At 42.7% G+C, this 17,515-nt stretch overlaps 1 protein-coding gene across 1 annotated transcript in view; it reads right to left on the bottom strand.

Moving 5' to 3' along the window:
• PKD2L1 (polycystic kidney disease 2-like 1) overlaps positions 1-17,515 on the bottom strand; it is a 43,001-nt gene that overhangs the window by 5,095 nt on the left and 20,391 nt on the right. The window contains exons 7-11 of the mRNA XM_004681014.2: positions 3,678-3,805; positions 2,365-2,618; positions 1,253-1,477; positions 940-1,168; positions 76-246 (exon numbers count right to left, since the gene is read on the bottom strand). Of these exons, the coding sequence (XP_004681071.1) occupies positions 76-246; positions 940-1,168; positions 1,253-1,477; positions 2,365-2,618; positions 3,678-3,805 (1,007 nt within the window). The remainder of the gene's footprint in view (positions 1-75; positions 247-939; positions 1,169-1,252; positions 1,478-2,364; positions 2,619-3,677; positions 3,806-17,515) is intronic.

Raw genomic sequence — 17,515 nt, 5'->3', positions numbered from 1 at the left:
ACAGGGAAATAAGACAAATATTGAGGAAGGGAGAATGAACGCCCAGATGCAGAGCTGGCGGGGAGTCCCAGGTACCTTGATCCAGGCAAAGAAGAGGTTGACAGCATTCATGTTGTTGTACTGTGTCTGCCAGAAGGCGAGGAACTCAAAGTCTGCGTATGTGTTTGGGTGCTGCAGGAGCTTCCCCATCAGCTGATTCACCTCGAGGGTTCGGAATATGTGGAAGCCCACAGCCACAACGGAGAGCTGCCACCACAGGGGGGCAGAGGGGTGAGGACAGTCAAGGGGAAGCTCAAGGGAAGTGCAAAAATGTTCCGGGGGGTGGATGGTTGAGGGGGGTTGGGGGGGAAAGAGGTTAGGCAAGTCAGATGGGGAAAAAGTCCCTCCCTGCTGACTTGTTGACTACTTTGGGTACAAAAGAACTGGGTGGGATGACTAGGAAACATCTTAAAGTCTGGGAGAAGGCTCTGGGGCCAGCGATAAGTGCAGAGTTTTTAAAGGACACCAGAGAACTGGAGCGAAGCAATTTTATTTCTCCCAATACTTCCCAGCCTTGGTCAGGAAATAAGTATGTCTTGTTAATAGGGAAGAGAAAAAGGAAGATGTAGACTATTTTGACAGAAGACAAGAGAAAATGAAGGGGTTTCAAGAGACAGGTCCTAAAGGCGAGACAGAGAGGAACATACTATCAAGTACATGAAGGAGAATGCAACCTGGGTTGCAGGCAGAGGAGAGGGGATATGAGAAACAGGGATTCCCCAGAATGAGCCAGGAGAATATCAGCCTCCGGTTTGGGCACGGTCACATGGTGATTTGATCAGAAATCATGAGGCAGCTTGAGGCCCCAAAAGGAACAACTTGGAGGCCCTATCAGGGCGGATCCCCCCTCCCCCGTCCTTATCCTGACATATCCCATGCCCAAGATAAGCTGACCCTCACCAAGATGACTACCAGGTCCAGTATGTTCCAGATGCTGATGAGATACTGAAGCCGGTGGATGTGGAGCTCCAGAATCTCTTCTACCCCATAGTAGAAGATGAAGACACAGAAGATGACCTCACAGCCAACAATAAAGAAGTCCCAGTTGCTGACATAGCGGATCAGCTTAACCGTGCGGATTTGCCAGGATGGAATGGCCCCTCCTGTAGCTGGGAACTCCACCACCAGTCTGTGAGGGGAGGCGAAAGAGGGGCAGCTCCTCCTGTCATCTCTCTCCCACACTTACCATGGAGCAGGTTAGGGAAGGACCCACCTCAGCACACAGAAAAGATTGACGTTGGCATTGTAGACAGAGAAGTCGATGAAGACTACCCGGGTGCCCCTGTCTAGCCACAGGCCCTCCTGAAGGTCCCGGAGAGCCTCCGCGCTGGCCTGGCGGGACCCCGGCAGGTCCAGGTAGTAGCCACCTCCACGGTAGCTGGTGAGTTGGCCCCAGTGGGAGGAGCCTCCCAGCGCATCCTGTGAGTGGTATGTCCACCTGGCGTGGGAGAAGAGCAGGTCACAGTCAACCCCTTGATGTCCCAAGCAATGACAGCACTATATGACTCTCTAAGCTCATAGAGAATTTAGCTTCACCTACATGTAATCTATATTTCCCAGTTAATATCTTGTTTGACCCTGACAAGTGGTTGACCAGAGAAGGAATCATCATCCACATTTTGCAGATGAGGAAATGGAGACTCAGAGATCTGTCAGATAATCCAGTTAATTAGCAGGAGACCTGAAACTCAGATGCAAATCTCCAATTTTCTTGTCACCTAAGACTATAGATGACAGACCCAAGCCCTACCTTTCACTTCAACCTGAGTGGTCAATACAAGGTAAGCACCTGGCCTATACCATCCAGAAAAGACCCATTCTGTTTGTATGCTTGTACACCTGACTGCTTACCCCACTGATTCTCTTCTGTTCTGTCCACAAGCTTTCCCCCTAGACTCTTGTTTCCATCTTCTCTCTGACCAATACATGCCTTCCCCTTTCTTCTCTAGTTCCCCATCCATCCTTCACACTTTGTGCTCCCCTATCAGTTCCAAGGGTCAGATTCTCCCACCCCTGACTCTTGTGACAGCATCAATGCTTCATCCATTCTTCAGGGCAAGAAGGGACGCCTTCTCTGGCTGCGCTGAGACCTGTGTGTGGAACGGTTCCAGAGGCTATGGGTCTGTCTGCTAATAGAACTTCTCTGTTCCTAAATGACTGAGACCACTGTCTCCAAACAGTGACCCTGGGGACTCAGAGATGCCCCCTACAGTCTCCAAGTGTCCCCAAGACTCTTTAAGACCCAGTGTAAGTGGTTCCCAAACCAGCAGATGGTGTCAGGCCCACCCAGAGGGCCAAGGCACATGACATTGGTGGGGGACTCACGCTGTTCCATTGAGGGGCCCAAAGGGGAGTTGCTCCTCCTTGTCAGGAGAGTAGACATCATAGCAGCTCGAAATGTCTTCACGGAAGTCCTCATGCACCACGCAGGAGTCATTGCGGACCTTCAGCTGCCGCAGCCTTGCAGCCCCCAACAGCAGGTTCTCATAGTAGATGAAGGAGTGGGAGCCGTGGCCCAGGCTCTGGTTGTTGTACCACTTGGTCCAGTATAAACTGTCCAGTAGTGGGCCCTGGGCAAACTAGACCACAAAGCTGGATTGGGCCTGATCCAGCCTCTCCTGGTCCCTACCCTGAGAAAGACCTTTGCCTTCACTCTCAGACCCTCCATCTTGTCTCCAGTCTGCTTCTATTGCGCTTCTCAGCTGACCCATAAACCTTGACCAGCTCCTGACCTGGTATGACCTTACTCTTTACTTAAATGGCATTTTGAAATACAGCTTTACCTCTGACTCTCAATTCTAGTCACACCGGCTTGACCTCCTGATCAACAGCTTGTTCTCTCTTCTACCTCCACTTGAACTCAGCTCCAACCCATTTATTCTTGCCTAACAGTTTGATTCTCCCTGATCCCAGACTGACCTGGTCTTTGGATATGGCCTGATCTACCTATGATATCCCTGAACCTTGGTTTGTGGTCTTGTTACAGGGTAGCCCAGAGTGGACTTGGGCTGCCTGACTGTGGGGCCTCACCTGTGTGCTCTAAATGTAATTTTCTGCAGGCACACACAAAAAAAGGTAATGGGCTTATTTACAAAAAGGGGAAAGGAAAAGGAACCAACCCAGGGAAAGAGAGAGGGATACAAAGTAACTGGAATATCTTACCTGTAATGGGTTTATTTACAAAAAGGGGAAAGGAAAAGGAACCAACCCAGGGAAAGAGAGAGGGATACAAAGTAACTGGAATATCTTACCAGCACCACTAATTTGGAGCTCCAAGTCACAAACTAACACTGCTAGCCCCCAGTCACACAGTCTGAGAGCAGTTGCTCCAGAGGGAGAGAGATCCATTACCTCTCCAGCACGACAGTTGGAAAAGTTGGAAAAGCCCTCTCTATTTACCTCCCAAAGTCCCAGAATGCCTGCTTAACCCTGCCCTTAGGTCCTTGCAATTCTCTCCTTGGTGCTGCTGGGAATTATAGTTTTTCAGTCACTGGAGTAGGGGGTGGAATCCAGAAAGCTGGAGGAGGGGTGGCATCCACCAAACTCTGCCGAGATCTTTTAGGACATCCTTCCCCTTAACAGGCTCAGGCTTCAGGCCATTGAGAAGGAGAAAGGGGAAGGGTAGAATTCTCACTTACATCCCAGAAGTCCACCATGCTGCTGATTGCTTGAAAGGAGACTCCAGAGTCTGCTGGGGTATGTAAGAAGAGCTCAGACATCACTTTGGTGTAGTAATAAGCACTGGAGCTTGTCATCCCATAGGTCACTAGAAAATAACCAAAAAGGCTGTGTCCTGCCTTTTGTTCCAACCTGCATTCTCCAGAGGAAATAGGAAAGTCCAACGCCCTGGGCCCAGAGATACTACCTAGATGGGAGCCCATCTGACCTGCACCCTGGAATTGACTGAGGGAAACCGGAGGGTGCATTAGGAAATGACTGTGTACACAAAGACCTTTCCTAGCCGCCTAACTCACTTCAGAAAGATTGAACACCATTAGTGAATTGTCTTTGAACATTGTCATGCTGAAAATTCACTTTCTCTTCCTGATCCATTTTAATTTCCTAGTTCTTACTCCCTTGAGTCAAGAAAGTTCTACTTTTTGCATCAGGTAGTACCTCCTCTTATTTGTCCTGGATTTTATATGTCCTTGGAAAAAATACCTCCAAATTCTAGAGTACCCCGAGGCTCACAATAGACATCTTACAATGGATGCGTGGTTTCCTGTAACCCTGGGAGCAGTTGCTGAGCATGGCATCTCTGATCCTGGTGCATTCTGATGGGCAAAGCTGTTTCCAGAGGGAAGGACTTGGAGCATCCCCAGAGAGAAAAAGACTTTTTTTTTTAAAGATTTATTTATTTGTGCATACAGAACTGGGGTACAGGCCATTGGCTCAGGGGTGGTGAGAGGCTTCACCAGAGACAGAGTGGGGAGCAGAACAGGCAGATCTACGAAGTACACTGCTGAGGGGAGCAGCGGGCGGATCAGGAGAGGTCTGCCATGCCATGTGGTCACCTCTGGGGCAGGTGGGGATCGAACTCATGCGAAAGCGGCTTTAGATTCTCAGCGCTGTGCTTTAACCCGCTGCGCCACCAGGGAGGGCCTGAGAAAAAGACTTTTGTCCTGAAGAACTGGATCTCTCTCAAGTACTGTACCACACACACCTACTCTAAAGTAGGGCTATCAAGGAAGTTATCAGTTTCACAAAATTTGAAGAGTATAAGTCATGTGTTTTGTACATTGTCCCTCTATTTTATTTGTCTGATGTTTCCTTGTTTTAAATTCAGGTTATACATCTTGGCAAGGAATACCAAAGAATCAAGATTTTGTTCTTCTCAGTCATATTAGAATGCATATAGACTGATTAATTTTATCATTATTGGTGATATTAACTTTGACCCCTTGCTAAATTAGGTGTGTCTTCTCCTGATGTCTTCAGTGTAAAATTAATGATTTTCTCTTTTAATTAATACTCACTTTGTGGGGAGATACTTTGAAACTCTCTAGTTTTAGCATCCGTTGATGACGTTTGCCTCTTTATTACTATTATAGTTGTCAAATGGTGATCTCCTTTTTTTTTCTGTCATTTCTTCTGCACTATTTATTGGTTGACATTCTCCTAGGAAGAGTTTGCCCTTCTTACTCATATATTAACATTTGTATATCAGTATGATCTCAGGATTCTTGTGCTGTTTATATAGGTTATAATTTGTTAATATTATGATTTATTTGCTTACTAAAATTTTTAACTAATTTGTGAAAGACAAGAAAGACTCAAGGATTGTTTCAGATTAAAAGAGACAAAGAAACATGAAATCCAAATGCAATATGTGCAGTTAGCTAGTGCTGGGTCCTGGATCATATTTTTTCCTCTTTCTATTAAAGCTTTTAGTGAAATAGTTGATAAGGTCTGTTTGTTATATGGTATACAGTTGTAATCTCCTGATTTTGATAAGAGAATCTCCTTGTTTTTAGAAAATATCTATTAAAGTATTTAGAGTAATGGCCATTATGCTTTAATTTATTCTTAAATAATTGTGTGTATATGTCTGTGTGAAAGAGAAGGAAAAAAAAGAGAGATGATAAAAGCAAGTAAGTAAGATAAATTGTTCATATTTGGACAATATGGATGAAATACATGTATGTGTGTGTATATATAAATTCTTTGTATTATTCTTTCAACTTTTTTCTAAGTCTGTAATTACATCAAAAATTATAAGTAGGATTTATTTTTCTATGCTATTCCTTTAAAAATTTTTCTTTTTCAGATCTTGGTCACATTTTCTCCTACCACCCTATCTGGAAAGGAAACATGTGGGGTGGGCTGGAGTCTGCCCTGAGTCTCAGGGGGAGAGGCCTTGACTGGCGCCAGGTTAAGCACAGGCAATATCATGCTCCATCAGGGGAGGAAACCAGCAAAGGAAGCATTGCACTTCCCATTCTACCTATTTGGTTCAACAGATGACTTTCCTTCTCTCCAGTGCAAGCCTATGACTAGCTGGAGGAGTCAGACTCAGACTTTCTGGACCTGAAAGTATGCTACAAATCAAATTTCTAGGTGCTGAAAGCCCATCGCACTGTTAGATGTTCATCGAGTGAACTTCTCCAATGACCAAGGCTGACAGAATTGTTACACCTTGTAAATGGCCACTAGGTGGTGCTTGTTGCTGTAGCTTTTCTCTTCTCCTGTGATCCAATTGTAAGTTACTGTCGGGAATGAACGCGGTCCTGAGCAGCTTGTTAACCCTTTGTGGAGGCATTCTTCTCTGTTTCCCAAGACAGTAATGCCCATATATTCTGAGAAAAATGGTTTTGCCTGGTCAAATGCCCTTCTGCTCTCAGAAACTCTGTATTCACTCTTCTTTGTCACTTTTTCATGGAAGTACATATGCACAGAGAAGACTAAGAAACTACCTTAAAATTCTTGCAAATTAGGGTCTAAGCCTGGTATAGGACTTTTTCAGTACCTTCTCTCCATCCAAATATCTTTTCTTCTTTATTAATCCTTAAGCCTGCAATCTTGCACTTTGTCCCGTAAGATGAGACATGCTTTCCTCCACTATTCTTTGAAAACCAATAGAATAGTTCTCATATGTCAAATTGATAGATCATATTATCCTTCAACCTGATTATTCTAAAGGCCCAGTTTTATTAATTAAACCACTCAAAATTGACCATGTGAAAAACACCTAGTTAGCTGTCATTGGTGTCTACCCACAACAACTTCTATTGAAGAAGAGCTATCCCAGGATGAACTTGTTACAGAATAAGTATGAGCCTTAGAATCATACTGACCTAGGTTCAAGTCCCAGCTCTGCCACTTACAATATAGACTTGGGCTCTGAGTATTGGATTGCTTATCTGATGAATGGGGAATTAACACCTTTCTTTAATTGAAGATTAAAGTTGATGTCTTGAATGCACTGAAGATAGTAGTTCTCATCACCTCACTGTATGTTCTTCATGGGACAAGGATTGTTTTATTCATTTAGCATAATGCCTGGCATGTAATGGGTTCAAAAAAAGTGTTTATTGGGCTGAACCAAAAATGGAAAAATTTAAAAACTGTAATACAGACTAGAGTGGAATAAGTGAATCATTTATAAACCAAGTAAAGTGTTATGTCTCCTTAGTTGACTCCTAACATCAATGTCATCAAAACAATCTGCACAACATCTATTTAGTAGATATTGGAAAGAAGCCAGAATATCTCTTAGTCAAAGGGAGAGCAATAATTTCATATAAATCTTGAGTAAGAGAAATTAAGCCAGATCTTGACTGGCCTGAGGAGCAAGCAAAGTTGGTCAGTTAACCCCCACACAGTGCGGGGGTGGAAATGGTGCTGGCAGAACTCAAACTCCCTAATGAGTCATTTATCCAGATTGCCATGGGGCTTAGAGGCTGCAGCAATTTGAGTCCAAAAGCCAGGAAGAGGAACCCTGGTATTGGGTGATGGGGTGATGATTCCAGTTCTCTCCCCATTTTTATAAATCCATTAAGATGTAAACCATAGCATACAACAGAATCACCTAGAAGACCTGTTAAACTACAGCTTGCTGGAGATATAGGTGGGTCTCAGTAATTTGTATTTCCAATAAGTTCCCGTGGAATGTTGATGCCCCTGGTTCTAGGAACACAATGAGACCCACTGCCTTGACCCATTGCAATATCATCTCACTTGTCTTTGACAGAGGTGCAGGGGGTGAGAGGATTCCCCAGAGACAGAGTGGGGAGTAGAATAGGAAGATGTACTGAAACACACTGCTGAGGGGAGCAGCGGGCGGGTCAGGAGAGGTCTGCCAGACCATATGGGTCACCTCCCAAACCAGGGATCAAATTTGTGCTGCAGTGGCTGCAATAGCTTCATAGTGCTGCACTTCAACCTGTTGTGCAGCCAGGGAGGGCCCCCAACGATCATGAATTTAACAGCTTTTCTATGCTCTAGCAATATAACATGCTACCATTCTAAATCCTTCTGATTAAGATCTCTGACTTACATTTTAAAGTCCAACCCAAATGTATAGGATTGTGCAAGTTTATAAGGTGTCCCAAGAAAAATCTATTTGAAGTGTTTAGTACCTGAGCCAGAAGATGAGTTGTGAAATTACTTGGTAAACTCCAAAGAGAACCATCTTTTTTTTTCTGAGCTAACTTTAGTTTACATAATAGCTTATCTTTGGCGATAATAGGACCTACTCCCATCCCTGTGATACAGGTGAAGATAAACATTTTAAGAGAAATTTCAAATGCCTTCATTCTGGCAGTTGTACATAGATAATGGTATATTTACCCTTGTTAAGAAATGATTCTCTGGCATAAGGAAAGCTGGCACAAGTATGTTACCAAGGCTATATTATCAAAAGTTGCCAACAACCTATGTCCTAAAAAGTATCAATGGTTAGGTAAATTCACCGTTTCACTGACCCACTTAATAGAGTCTGATATATGCATTGAAATGATGATAAAAACAGAATATGAAATTCTTTCCTTATTGTCATTACAGTTAAATGTATTTTTTTAAGATTTACTTATTTATGTTTACAGAACTGAGGTACAGGCCAGAGGTGTGGTGGGCGAGAAGATTCACCAGAGACAGAGTAGGAAGCAGAAAAGGCAGATTGGTAAGGTACGCTGCTGAGGGGAGCAGCGGGTGGGGCAGGAGAGCTCTGCCCCACCATGTGGGTCAGCTCCCTGGCCAGGAATCGAACTCATGCTGCAGTGGCTTTGTAGAGCTTCATAATGTGGTGCTTTAACCTTTGTGCGACCAGGGAGGGCCCTGCAATTAAATATTTTTTTAAATACTAAGTATATTAAAACTTGAAGGAAAAAAATGGGCTTTAAACAAATTAATAGTATAATAGGTAGGTCCTATTTCTCTTCATGCCCATGGAGTTCAATTACCAATATAATAATAATAATATAGAGTAAGAATAAAATCATTTTTAAAACTTTCCACCTATTTATTTCCAAGTCATAAACTGTCATTTCCAGGTGCTATAACTAGACTTTGTGACTGCTTCCCTAAGAGTCTTTTTTGGGTTAACACCAGGATTTTATCTGCAGTCTCACATCTCTGTGGATTCTCTCACTATGTTGCCAGAAGCTGAATCCACCCCGGCTATTGTACTTGATCAGAAAACTTAGGACTAAATTAATCACCACCCACCTCTCCCTTAGCCTCATTACTAATTTAGGGATGAGCATGTTACCCATTTCCATTTCAGTCCAACTCATCACAGAGACATTTCTGTAACCTTTTGGGATATATTTTCTCATACCAGATAAGAGTGAGAAAGCCCAAGAGGATTCAGCCTAAAGATAAATTTTATTGTGTAGCTGTCAGGACTAAATAACAGAATCAGACAGGTCTTTGATGATGTCATTAAGTCACTAGATTGATCAGCCTTGACCCCACTGTCCTTTGGATTTTCATTATCTACATAATAAACCACATCATGGTTTAAGTCAATTTTCATTAGATTTTACTTCATGGTAGCACAGTCCTTACTTAAATGGAAGCAATGACATCTTTTTAAAAATATTGTATTATTGCTGATAAAAATGTAGGTAGAAAAGCCTCTGCTATTGTCTGGAAATCTCTAAAGGGTAGTGGATGACTTTAGCATATCTGTGCAAAGTCTCCATTAATTAAAATACATTATTAACCTCTATTAAAGAGAGCTTGTTCACCAAGCCAGTGAATGATGACACGCTAGGAACATACCTACCATAATTCCTCAAGGGTTTCCAAGCTTTATTTCTGGGTAGTCAGGTCTCCAGAATATCACAAAAATTTATATATAGGCACTACATATAAATTGTTATACATATTTATATATGCATGTCTAAATGAACCCTATAATACCTTCAATTATTTATACACATAATAATTCTAACAACTTTATAGAGTTTTAATGTAGATTTTAAGGGAGGCAGAAATGCAAAATCCACACGCTAATTCTTCCCAGAATTAGCATCTCTTTATTAATTGGTGTGCTTTTCCTTTCTCAACAAAAAGAACTATGCATTCTATTTGTGTTTTCTTTTTTACTTTGGCTGCCAGGAACCATAGGCTTGGTTCTTATTTGCAGTACTCTTGTTTATCTTACGTTCTCTGGTACAAGTTATCTTCCTCCACTATCCTTTCCCACTTCGTTGACTAAGTCTGTTTATTATAGTTCCTATGGACTATGTTTAGTTGTATCTGTGCTTTTTAATATAAGCTGGCTCAGATCCCTTTTAGATGTCAGTGGAACATAAACATGTTGTTATTAAGGAAGTATGACTGTGATAATTATTATTAATTATCATCATGAGCTTGTATAGTAACTTGATTTGATCTATTCCAATGATTTTAGTAGAGACTAAATATTCTTGTCTTTTCTTTTGAACTGCTATTACTTTCCCAGCTCAGAGTCATAACAAGAAATCAGCAACTGCTTTGAGCTTTTCCTTCCCCAGCTGATTGTTATGGAGGCCATAGAGGTAAGGGAGGGCCTCTTCTGTTCCTAGTTACTTTTTAATGGAATTAGCTGTCTTTTCTAATGGCACTCTCCCTGGGCAGGAGTGAGACCCCCCTCCCTCCACTACTTCACAAGGAATCTTAAGAACTAAAGTGCTTCTGCCAGCAAGTGTATAATTGGAAGTGGGTAATGCACCTTCAAATTTTTGACATCATCAAAAAAAAAAAAAAAGACAGCCATTTTCTAAGCTGAATAGCTGTGAGGAAAATCAATGAGGATGTCTCTTTTGACTCTCATGGGTCTCTTTCACCCCTAACCCCACTCCTGACAGTCATTACATAGACAGAAATTCCATTGTTCCATCAACTTTCCAACTGTTGAAAAGCTGGAAGTTCCTTGGCTTCACCAATTTTATAAATTTACTCTGTGCTCCTTTAATGGTCTCTTCCTAAATGCTTCTTGTCATCTGACCTGCTGAGAAGCTCTTTAAAACTTTCTTTTATGAGCCTTCCCTTGCTGTGCAAGGGTTTAAAGCACAGCACTATGAAGCTATCCACAGCCACTGCAACACGAGTTCAAGTTGGGTCCCCAGCCAGGGAGCTGACCCACATGGTGCAGCAGACCTCTCCTGTCCTACCTGCTGCTCCCCTCAGCAGTGATTTCTGTGTGTTCTGCTCCCCACTCTGATGTCTCTGGTGAATCTTCTCACCCCCTGCACCTCTGGCCTGTACCCCAGTTCCTGTATGCATAAATAAATAAATCTTTAAAATAAACACATCCCTTTATTTCTGCAGATTCCATCACTACTGCTGCTCCAATGACAAAGAATTCTTGTCCCCTACCAAGCATAGATTGCTCGTCACTCCTCAATCACTCCTCCCCACTCTCACATAACAGTAACTATAATACAATAAATAATAGAATATCATTTTTATTTAATGCCATATTTCCACCTAACTAAACACCATATTACCTAGCCTCTCTTGCAGTTCGGTATATTGACCACTTGATTAAGTTCTGACCAATAGAATATGACTGACATGATAGGCAACTTCTGACTCATGCTCTCAAAGGATGAAATTTGCTTGCCTTTCAACTGTCCTGCTTCCTGATAACTGGACTAGAGTGATAAGAACAGGAGCTGAAACATGAGATGAAAGTCATGTGTGATGGCAAGGCTGGTAGGGAGAAGGAGACTGGCCCCCATGTGATGTGGAGCCCCATGTTAATCCAGGAATTCTTATACCTCTATCTTGTTATGTGAAAGGGAAATAAACTTCTATTACTTAGGCCTCTGTTGTTGCAGCTAAATCAACATTCCAACAGGAGTCTTTCATATCTATCTATCTATGTCAGAGGAATTTTTCTAAGAAAATAAAGAGGCATAGAGGGAAGAAGAGATACAGTTGAAGGAAACAAACTGATTGCACAAAATGTCAAAACTAAGAAAAGTCAAGTCTAAGGGCCAATCTCTTGGTGAAATTATTCATTGGATAGGCAGAACTTTGCTCTTTTTCTTATTAAGTTCTCTATTAAGAAATACTTTAATGTTGTTGTCATCATTATTCTTCTTGGCCAACTCCTTCCAATCCTTTTTAGCTTGTTATCCCACCCACTCATTATGATTAATGCTCTTGGGTCATTCTAAGGTGGATACCAAAGGCCTCGTGTTTCTTAACATGGACAGTAAGACAGAAGAAAGTTGGGGCCTGGAAACAGGGGAAGGGTTAACCTAGAGTGTTCACTAGAGGACTGTAGAACCAGTGCATTTCACATCGCTGTGTCTACAGCAGCCACAGCCAAGAGAACCAGATCTCTTATATACGCCATGGTTACTAAATTTAGGAGCATAATTAACTTTATGAGCACATTAGGGCTAAGGTTCAAAAGATTTTCAAGCTCTAGAGAACCTGTGACCATAGATGGCCAGTTTCTTCTTGGGAAATTAGATTCAGGGTCAAGAATTTTAAACTGTTATTGAAGGGAATTCAATCAGGTCAAAGGTGATCAGTCTCAGAATGTAAAGTGAATCCAAGAACTGATTAGTGATCCCCTAAAGTTTCTGGTAGCTCTGAGGTCTTAGGGTAGAAGGAAGAAAATTCCTATAAATACTTGTCCACAATGAGTCAATGTAACAGATTATGCGGGTTGGGGGTGTGCATGTAATACTGACATTAGACCTTAGAGGCTGGACATGGGCCTAGGGCATAGATTGGGAAGGTGCACTTCACAACGAGTGATGAGTGGCTGTTGCGTCTCTTTTATTCAACTCTTTAGTCCACATCCAAGGGAGAGCAAAAATAAAAAAAGGATTCTCATGCATTTAGTGTGATCTTAATTGGTGATTTGTAATGCTTGCATGTGCTGAAACAAATTTTTAGGCTCAAAATGGGCTTAGATGCAACTGCCTTGGATGCCATATTTGTAAGTCAAACTTGTGTTTGTGTCAGTATTCCATCGCATATGCAAACCAGTAGATCCCCAAATGCCAAGGATCACCAGACTGCTTCCTCATTCCTAGATCTTTCTAAATTAGGTCAGATATGCAACGCCTGCCAATAATGTCCTGTTTTGGTGCTTCAACTTGCAATGCTCAATAAAGCACGCTCTTGCCCAAACCCCTTGGAAGGAGTGTTCCACAGCCGGTAAGACATGGATTTCCCTCGTCCACAGATTGTTTTCCCTTGAATACAGGACCTTAAACTTGTCAAAATTGTTTGCTTTTGTCATTTCATACATGGTTTCAGGACTCCTTAGATAGTTTTTTAAGGTACCAGGAAATGAAGGGCCCCAAGGAAAAGGGATGGTCTTCTTCAAAGCCATCTGGAGAAATAGAGCTGTCCCAATAACCTAGCTCTTGGGCTGCCAGAAACCTTAAGATACAATGTGAACTGCAGTCACTGTCATGAGAGAGATATAAGATAAATACAGGGGTCTCCCTTGTGGTGCAAGGGGTTACGATACAGCACTGTGAAGCTATCCACAGCTATAGTAGCCCAAGTTCGATCCCCAGCCATGGAGCTGACTCACGTGGGACAGATGACGTCTCCTGTCATAAACAACTGCTCCCCTCAGCAGTGTATTTCAATACATCTGTCTGTTCTGCTCCCTACTCTGTCCCTGGTGAACCCTCTCACCCTTCCCTGCATACCCCCTCCCACCTCTGGCCTGCACCTCAACTCCTATATGTATAAATAAATAAATCTTTTTTAAAAAAGAGAGAGAGACATATATAGCTTTGGTCCATAACAGGAAGAATAGAGCCTTGCTTCAAGACAGTTGATACCAGACAAGACCTTCTTTGGCATGTTTTCTTCCTCTTAGTGTGGGAGCTGTTAAGTTAGAGATGATTCCAGGTATGTTCCCATGGATAGATTCCAGGGAGGCTATGCTTATTCTTTTTTTTTTCCTCGCGCTCGCTCTTTTTTTTTTAAAAAAATAATAATAAGTTATTTTTACATATTTTTGTGCATTTTTCCATCTCAGTTGCAATCCCCTTGGGTTTCCCATCACCAAATCATTCATGTGCCCTCACCATAGGCTATGCTTATTCTTAACTGTGTTCCTTGAATTATTTCACCTGAGATCTCCTCAAAACAAAGATTTTGGGAAAATTTAGACTACAGAGAATAGTCTAAGTCTTAAAAACTTATTGCCTCTATCTAGCACCACCAAAGAGATATTTAGTACTAGGAGCTGAGGAAGCTTTAGAAGACGTCAGCAGGTGCCATTCAAGAACTCTTGAAAATGTGGACCCGGGAGGGATGGGAAAAGCCAGGTGAGACAAACCAAACAACGCTGGGTTACTCCACTTAAGATGTTATCATTATGTGTACTACCTTAACAAGTAACATAAGAAAGGTGACTAATAAAGATGGTGACTTAAGGTAGGCAGCTGGACCCAGTGGGGGCCCTTTATGTCCACAAACAGACAGCTGAGCGAGGTGGAAACATCTTTATGACTCAGAAAAGATTTTATTATGTTATGGCTCAAGTCTGCCTCCCATTCTTATTTACAGGTTTAGGGCCTTTAAAGGATGAGTGCAGAACACAGAGGTGTCTGGATTGGGCAGGGAGAAGAGAGGATGGAAGTTCCCAGTGCACAGGTGCAGTGACTATGGATGCCTCTTTGTGGGGGAGATAGAAATCAGATGTTTATCTAGGGGAGATGGGGACTTAGCCTCTGCTCCATGGGGAGATCTGGAGGGTTTAATGTTATAAGGTTACCCCTAGCTTGTTCTGGGGTACAAGAACAGAACTGCTTGATAAGTTATTAGAAATTGCCTGGACCAGTTTCTTCTGGTCAGTCTCTGCTGGTCTTACAAAAACTAGTCTATAAAGTTTAATAAGGAGGGGGATATACACGGGAAGAGGACAATCATGAGCAGCATATTTTGACCATTCCTTGTGAAAGAGGCTTGAAGTTTGCAAAACCGTTTCTGGCCACGATAGTAGAATTGGTAATGTGTGATTTCACATGCAGAAATGCTGGATTTTAACTATAACTTTGCGATCCAGGACACAGAAGCTACTTATACCCCTGATTCTGTGAAAATGTAGGATAATCAATACTATGACCAATGGTATACCCGTACCAAGAACTGATGCCAAGACCTCTCTGGAGTCACTGGGTCTGTTAAGGGAAGCCTCAGCATTGATTCACTCATGACATATTACAAAACAAAGACAGCCCAAAGGAGAATGTATAAAGACAGCTGTAGTCACGCAGGTGAATGTATCACTTCCTGGACCAGGTGTCATGCTCATTCAATACACAACAAGAGACTCTCAAATGATTCTCTATAGAGGGAAGACATAGCTAAGTAATTAGTATACTGATTATCTTAAAAATAATTTAAAGGGCCCTCCCTGGTGGCGCAGCGGGTTAAAGCACTGCACTGAGAATCTAAAGCTGCTTCCGCATGAGTTCGATTCCCGCCTGCCCCGGAGGTGACCACATGGCGCGGCAGACCTCTCCTGACCCGCCCGCTGCTCCCCTCAGCAGTGTACTTCGTCCATCTGCCTGTTCTGCTCCCCACTCTGTCTCTGGTGAAGCCTCTCGCCGCCCCTGAGCCTCTGGCCTGTACCCCAGTTCTGTATGCACAAATAAATAAATCTTTAAATAATAATAATAATAATAATAATTTAAATAGAAACGATGTCATTACCACTTTGAAGGGCATGGATTCCTTGAAACACATGAAACTTTCTCTGGGGTTCAAAAACAGAAAGTAGAAGATGTTTCCCTGGAGTTCCTCGCAGGGAGAGCCCTCCTTAAAACAACCTCAAGAAGCTGCTGTAGGACCAAGAGGACAGAAAGGCGATGAGGCAGAGAATGAGAATGGGAAGAAGGATCTGAGGCAGTGAGGGGAGGAAGTAAAGGGGTTCGGAACTGGGGGAAGAGAAGAGACAGAAGAAAGGAGAGGCTGAGAGAGGTATAACACGAGATGCCCCCATTAGAGCATGCAAATTAAAGAGCCGTAGGGAACCCCACAATCACATGCTCACAGATGCAGTCTGGGATACAGAAGTCTCCAGCAAGCAGTTTTGGGCCTGATCCTGTGAGCTGAATGCCCCTTGTAGCGCTTTTCAAGTATGAGTAATTTCCCACAAAGAACATCGGCATATCCTACGCTGATTTTATGCCATCAGCCATTAACATCTTAGGAGAACATCCTGTATTGGTTTTTATCACCATCCGTGGACATTTTATCTCCTAGGCAGCATTTGTATGGCTTCACACAATTTTCAGTGTAAACTAACCAAAGCCTCTAACCTGAAAATTCTTATCTATTTATATGTGCCTGTGAAATGGCGTATATGAAACTGTTAACAGGGGGGAATAATCGTGGCCCTTAACATTTCCTAAATGATTTGACTTTTCTGAAAAACATTAAGACTATGTATTAGTTAAAAATTTAATGAAGATACCCCAGTGACTTTAGGGGGAAGGACAGAATTCTTTTGTGCTAGAATAAGGAGAAACACAATTTTACATTTTCCTCTCTTGCCTGCCCTTCCAGGCTCTAATTAAGACAGAACTCTTTCAAATCCATCGCCTGAGGCCTTAGTTGACTCTGGTTACCTCCTCCAACCCCTGCCACTGGGCTGGTAGCCAATAACATTAAAATAAACAAGCAAGCAAGCAACAGGCTGTGGCTTTAGACCTCCTTGGAGCTGTTGGTGACAGACGGCCTTGGACTTGAGCGGTAGCCTGTCTCTGGGACCTGTACGGGTTCCCATGTCTCCCCACCTTGGTGTGGTGTGGTGTGCCCCCAGTCTTGCCACAGCCCCAGAACACACCCCCCCTCACAGCTTAATCACACCAGATGCACAGTTGCCTTTCTTGTCAGCCTCCTTCACTCCTTGAAGGCCGAAGATGTGTCTCGCATTTCAAAGCCTCTCACAGTTGGCCTAGGGTCTGCCTTACAGGAGAGCTCCATAAATATTTGATGACTGAATATCAGGATCTATTTTTTTTTTTAGATTTATTTATTTGTGCATACAGAACTGGGGTACAGGCCAGAGGTGCAGGGACAGTGAGAAGATTCACCGGAGACAGAGTGGGGAGCAGAACAGACAGACTGACAAAGTACACTGCTGAGGGGAGCAGTGAGTGGGTCAGAGAGGTCTGCTGCGCCAGGCGGATCATGGGGCAGGGATCGAACTCATGCTGCAGTGGCTTTAGCTTCTTAGTGCTGTGCTTTAACCTGCTGCACCACCAGGGAGGGCCCAAAAATCCGGATCTTATCCTTAGTTTGAATCTTTTAATAATAAGCTCTGGTTGTCTCATCTGTCCTTTTCCTCCATGCTATAAAATAATTTCCATTGACTAGCTCCAAAAACATTTGCTAAGGCTGTGTGCCTCAAATATTTTGTTTTTGGGATCCTTTTCATAATTCTTAAAAACAAGTGAGGACACCAAAAATCTTTTGTTTATTTGGGTGGTAGTTATCAAAATTTACCTTACAGAAATTAAATATTTACTAACTCATTCATTTAAAAAATTGCAAG

Source organism: Condylura cristata, unplaced genomic scaffold (assembly GCF_000260355.1).
Source record: "Condylura cristata isolate star-nosed mole 26May11 unplaced genomic scaffold, ConCri1.0 scaffold00011, whole genome shotgun sequence".
Classification (NCBI taxonomy): domain Eukaryota; kingdom Metazoa; phylum Chordata; class Mammalia; order Eulipotyphla; family Talpidae; genus Condylura; species Condylura cristata.
The sequence above is the reverse complement of the archived record's forward strand: the minus strand, read 5'-3'. Positions and strand labels throughout refer to the sequence as shown.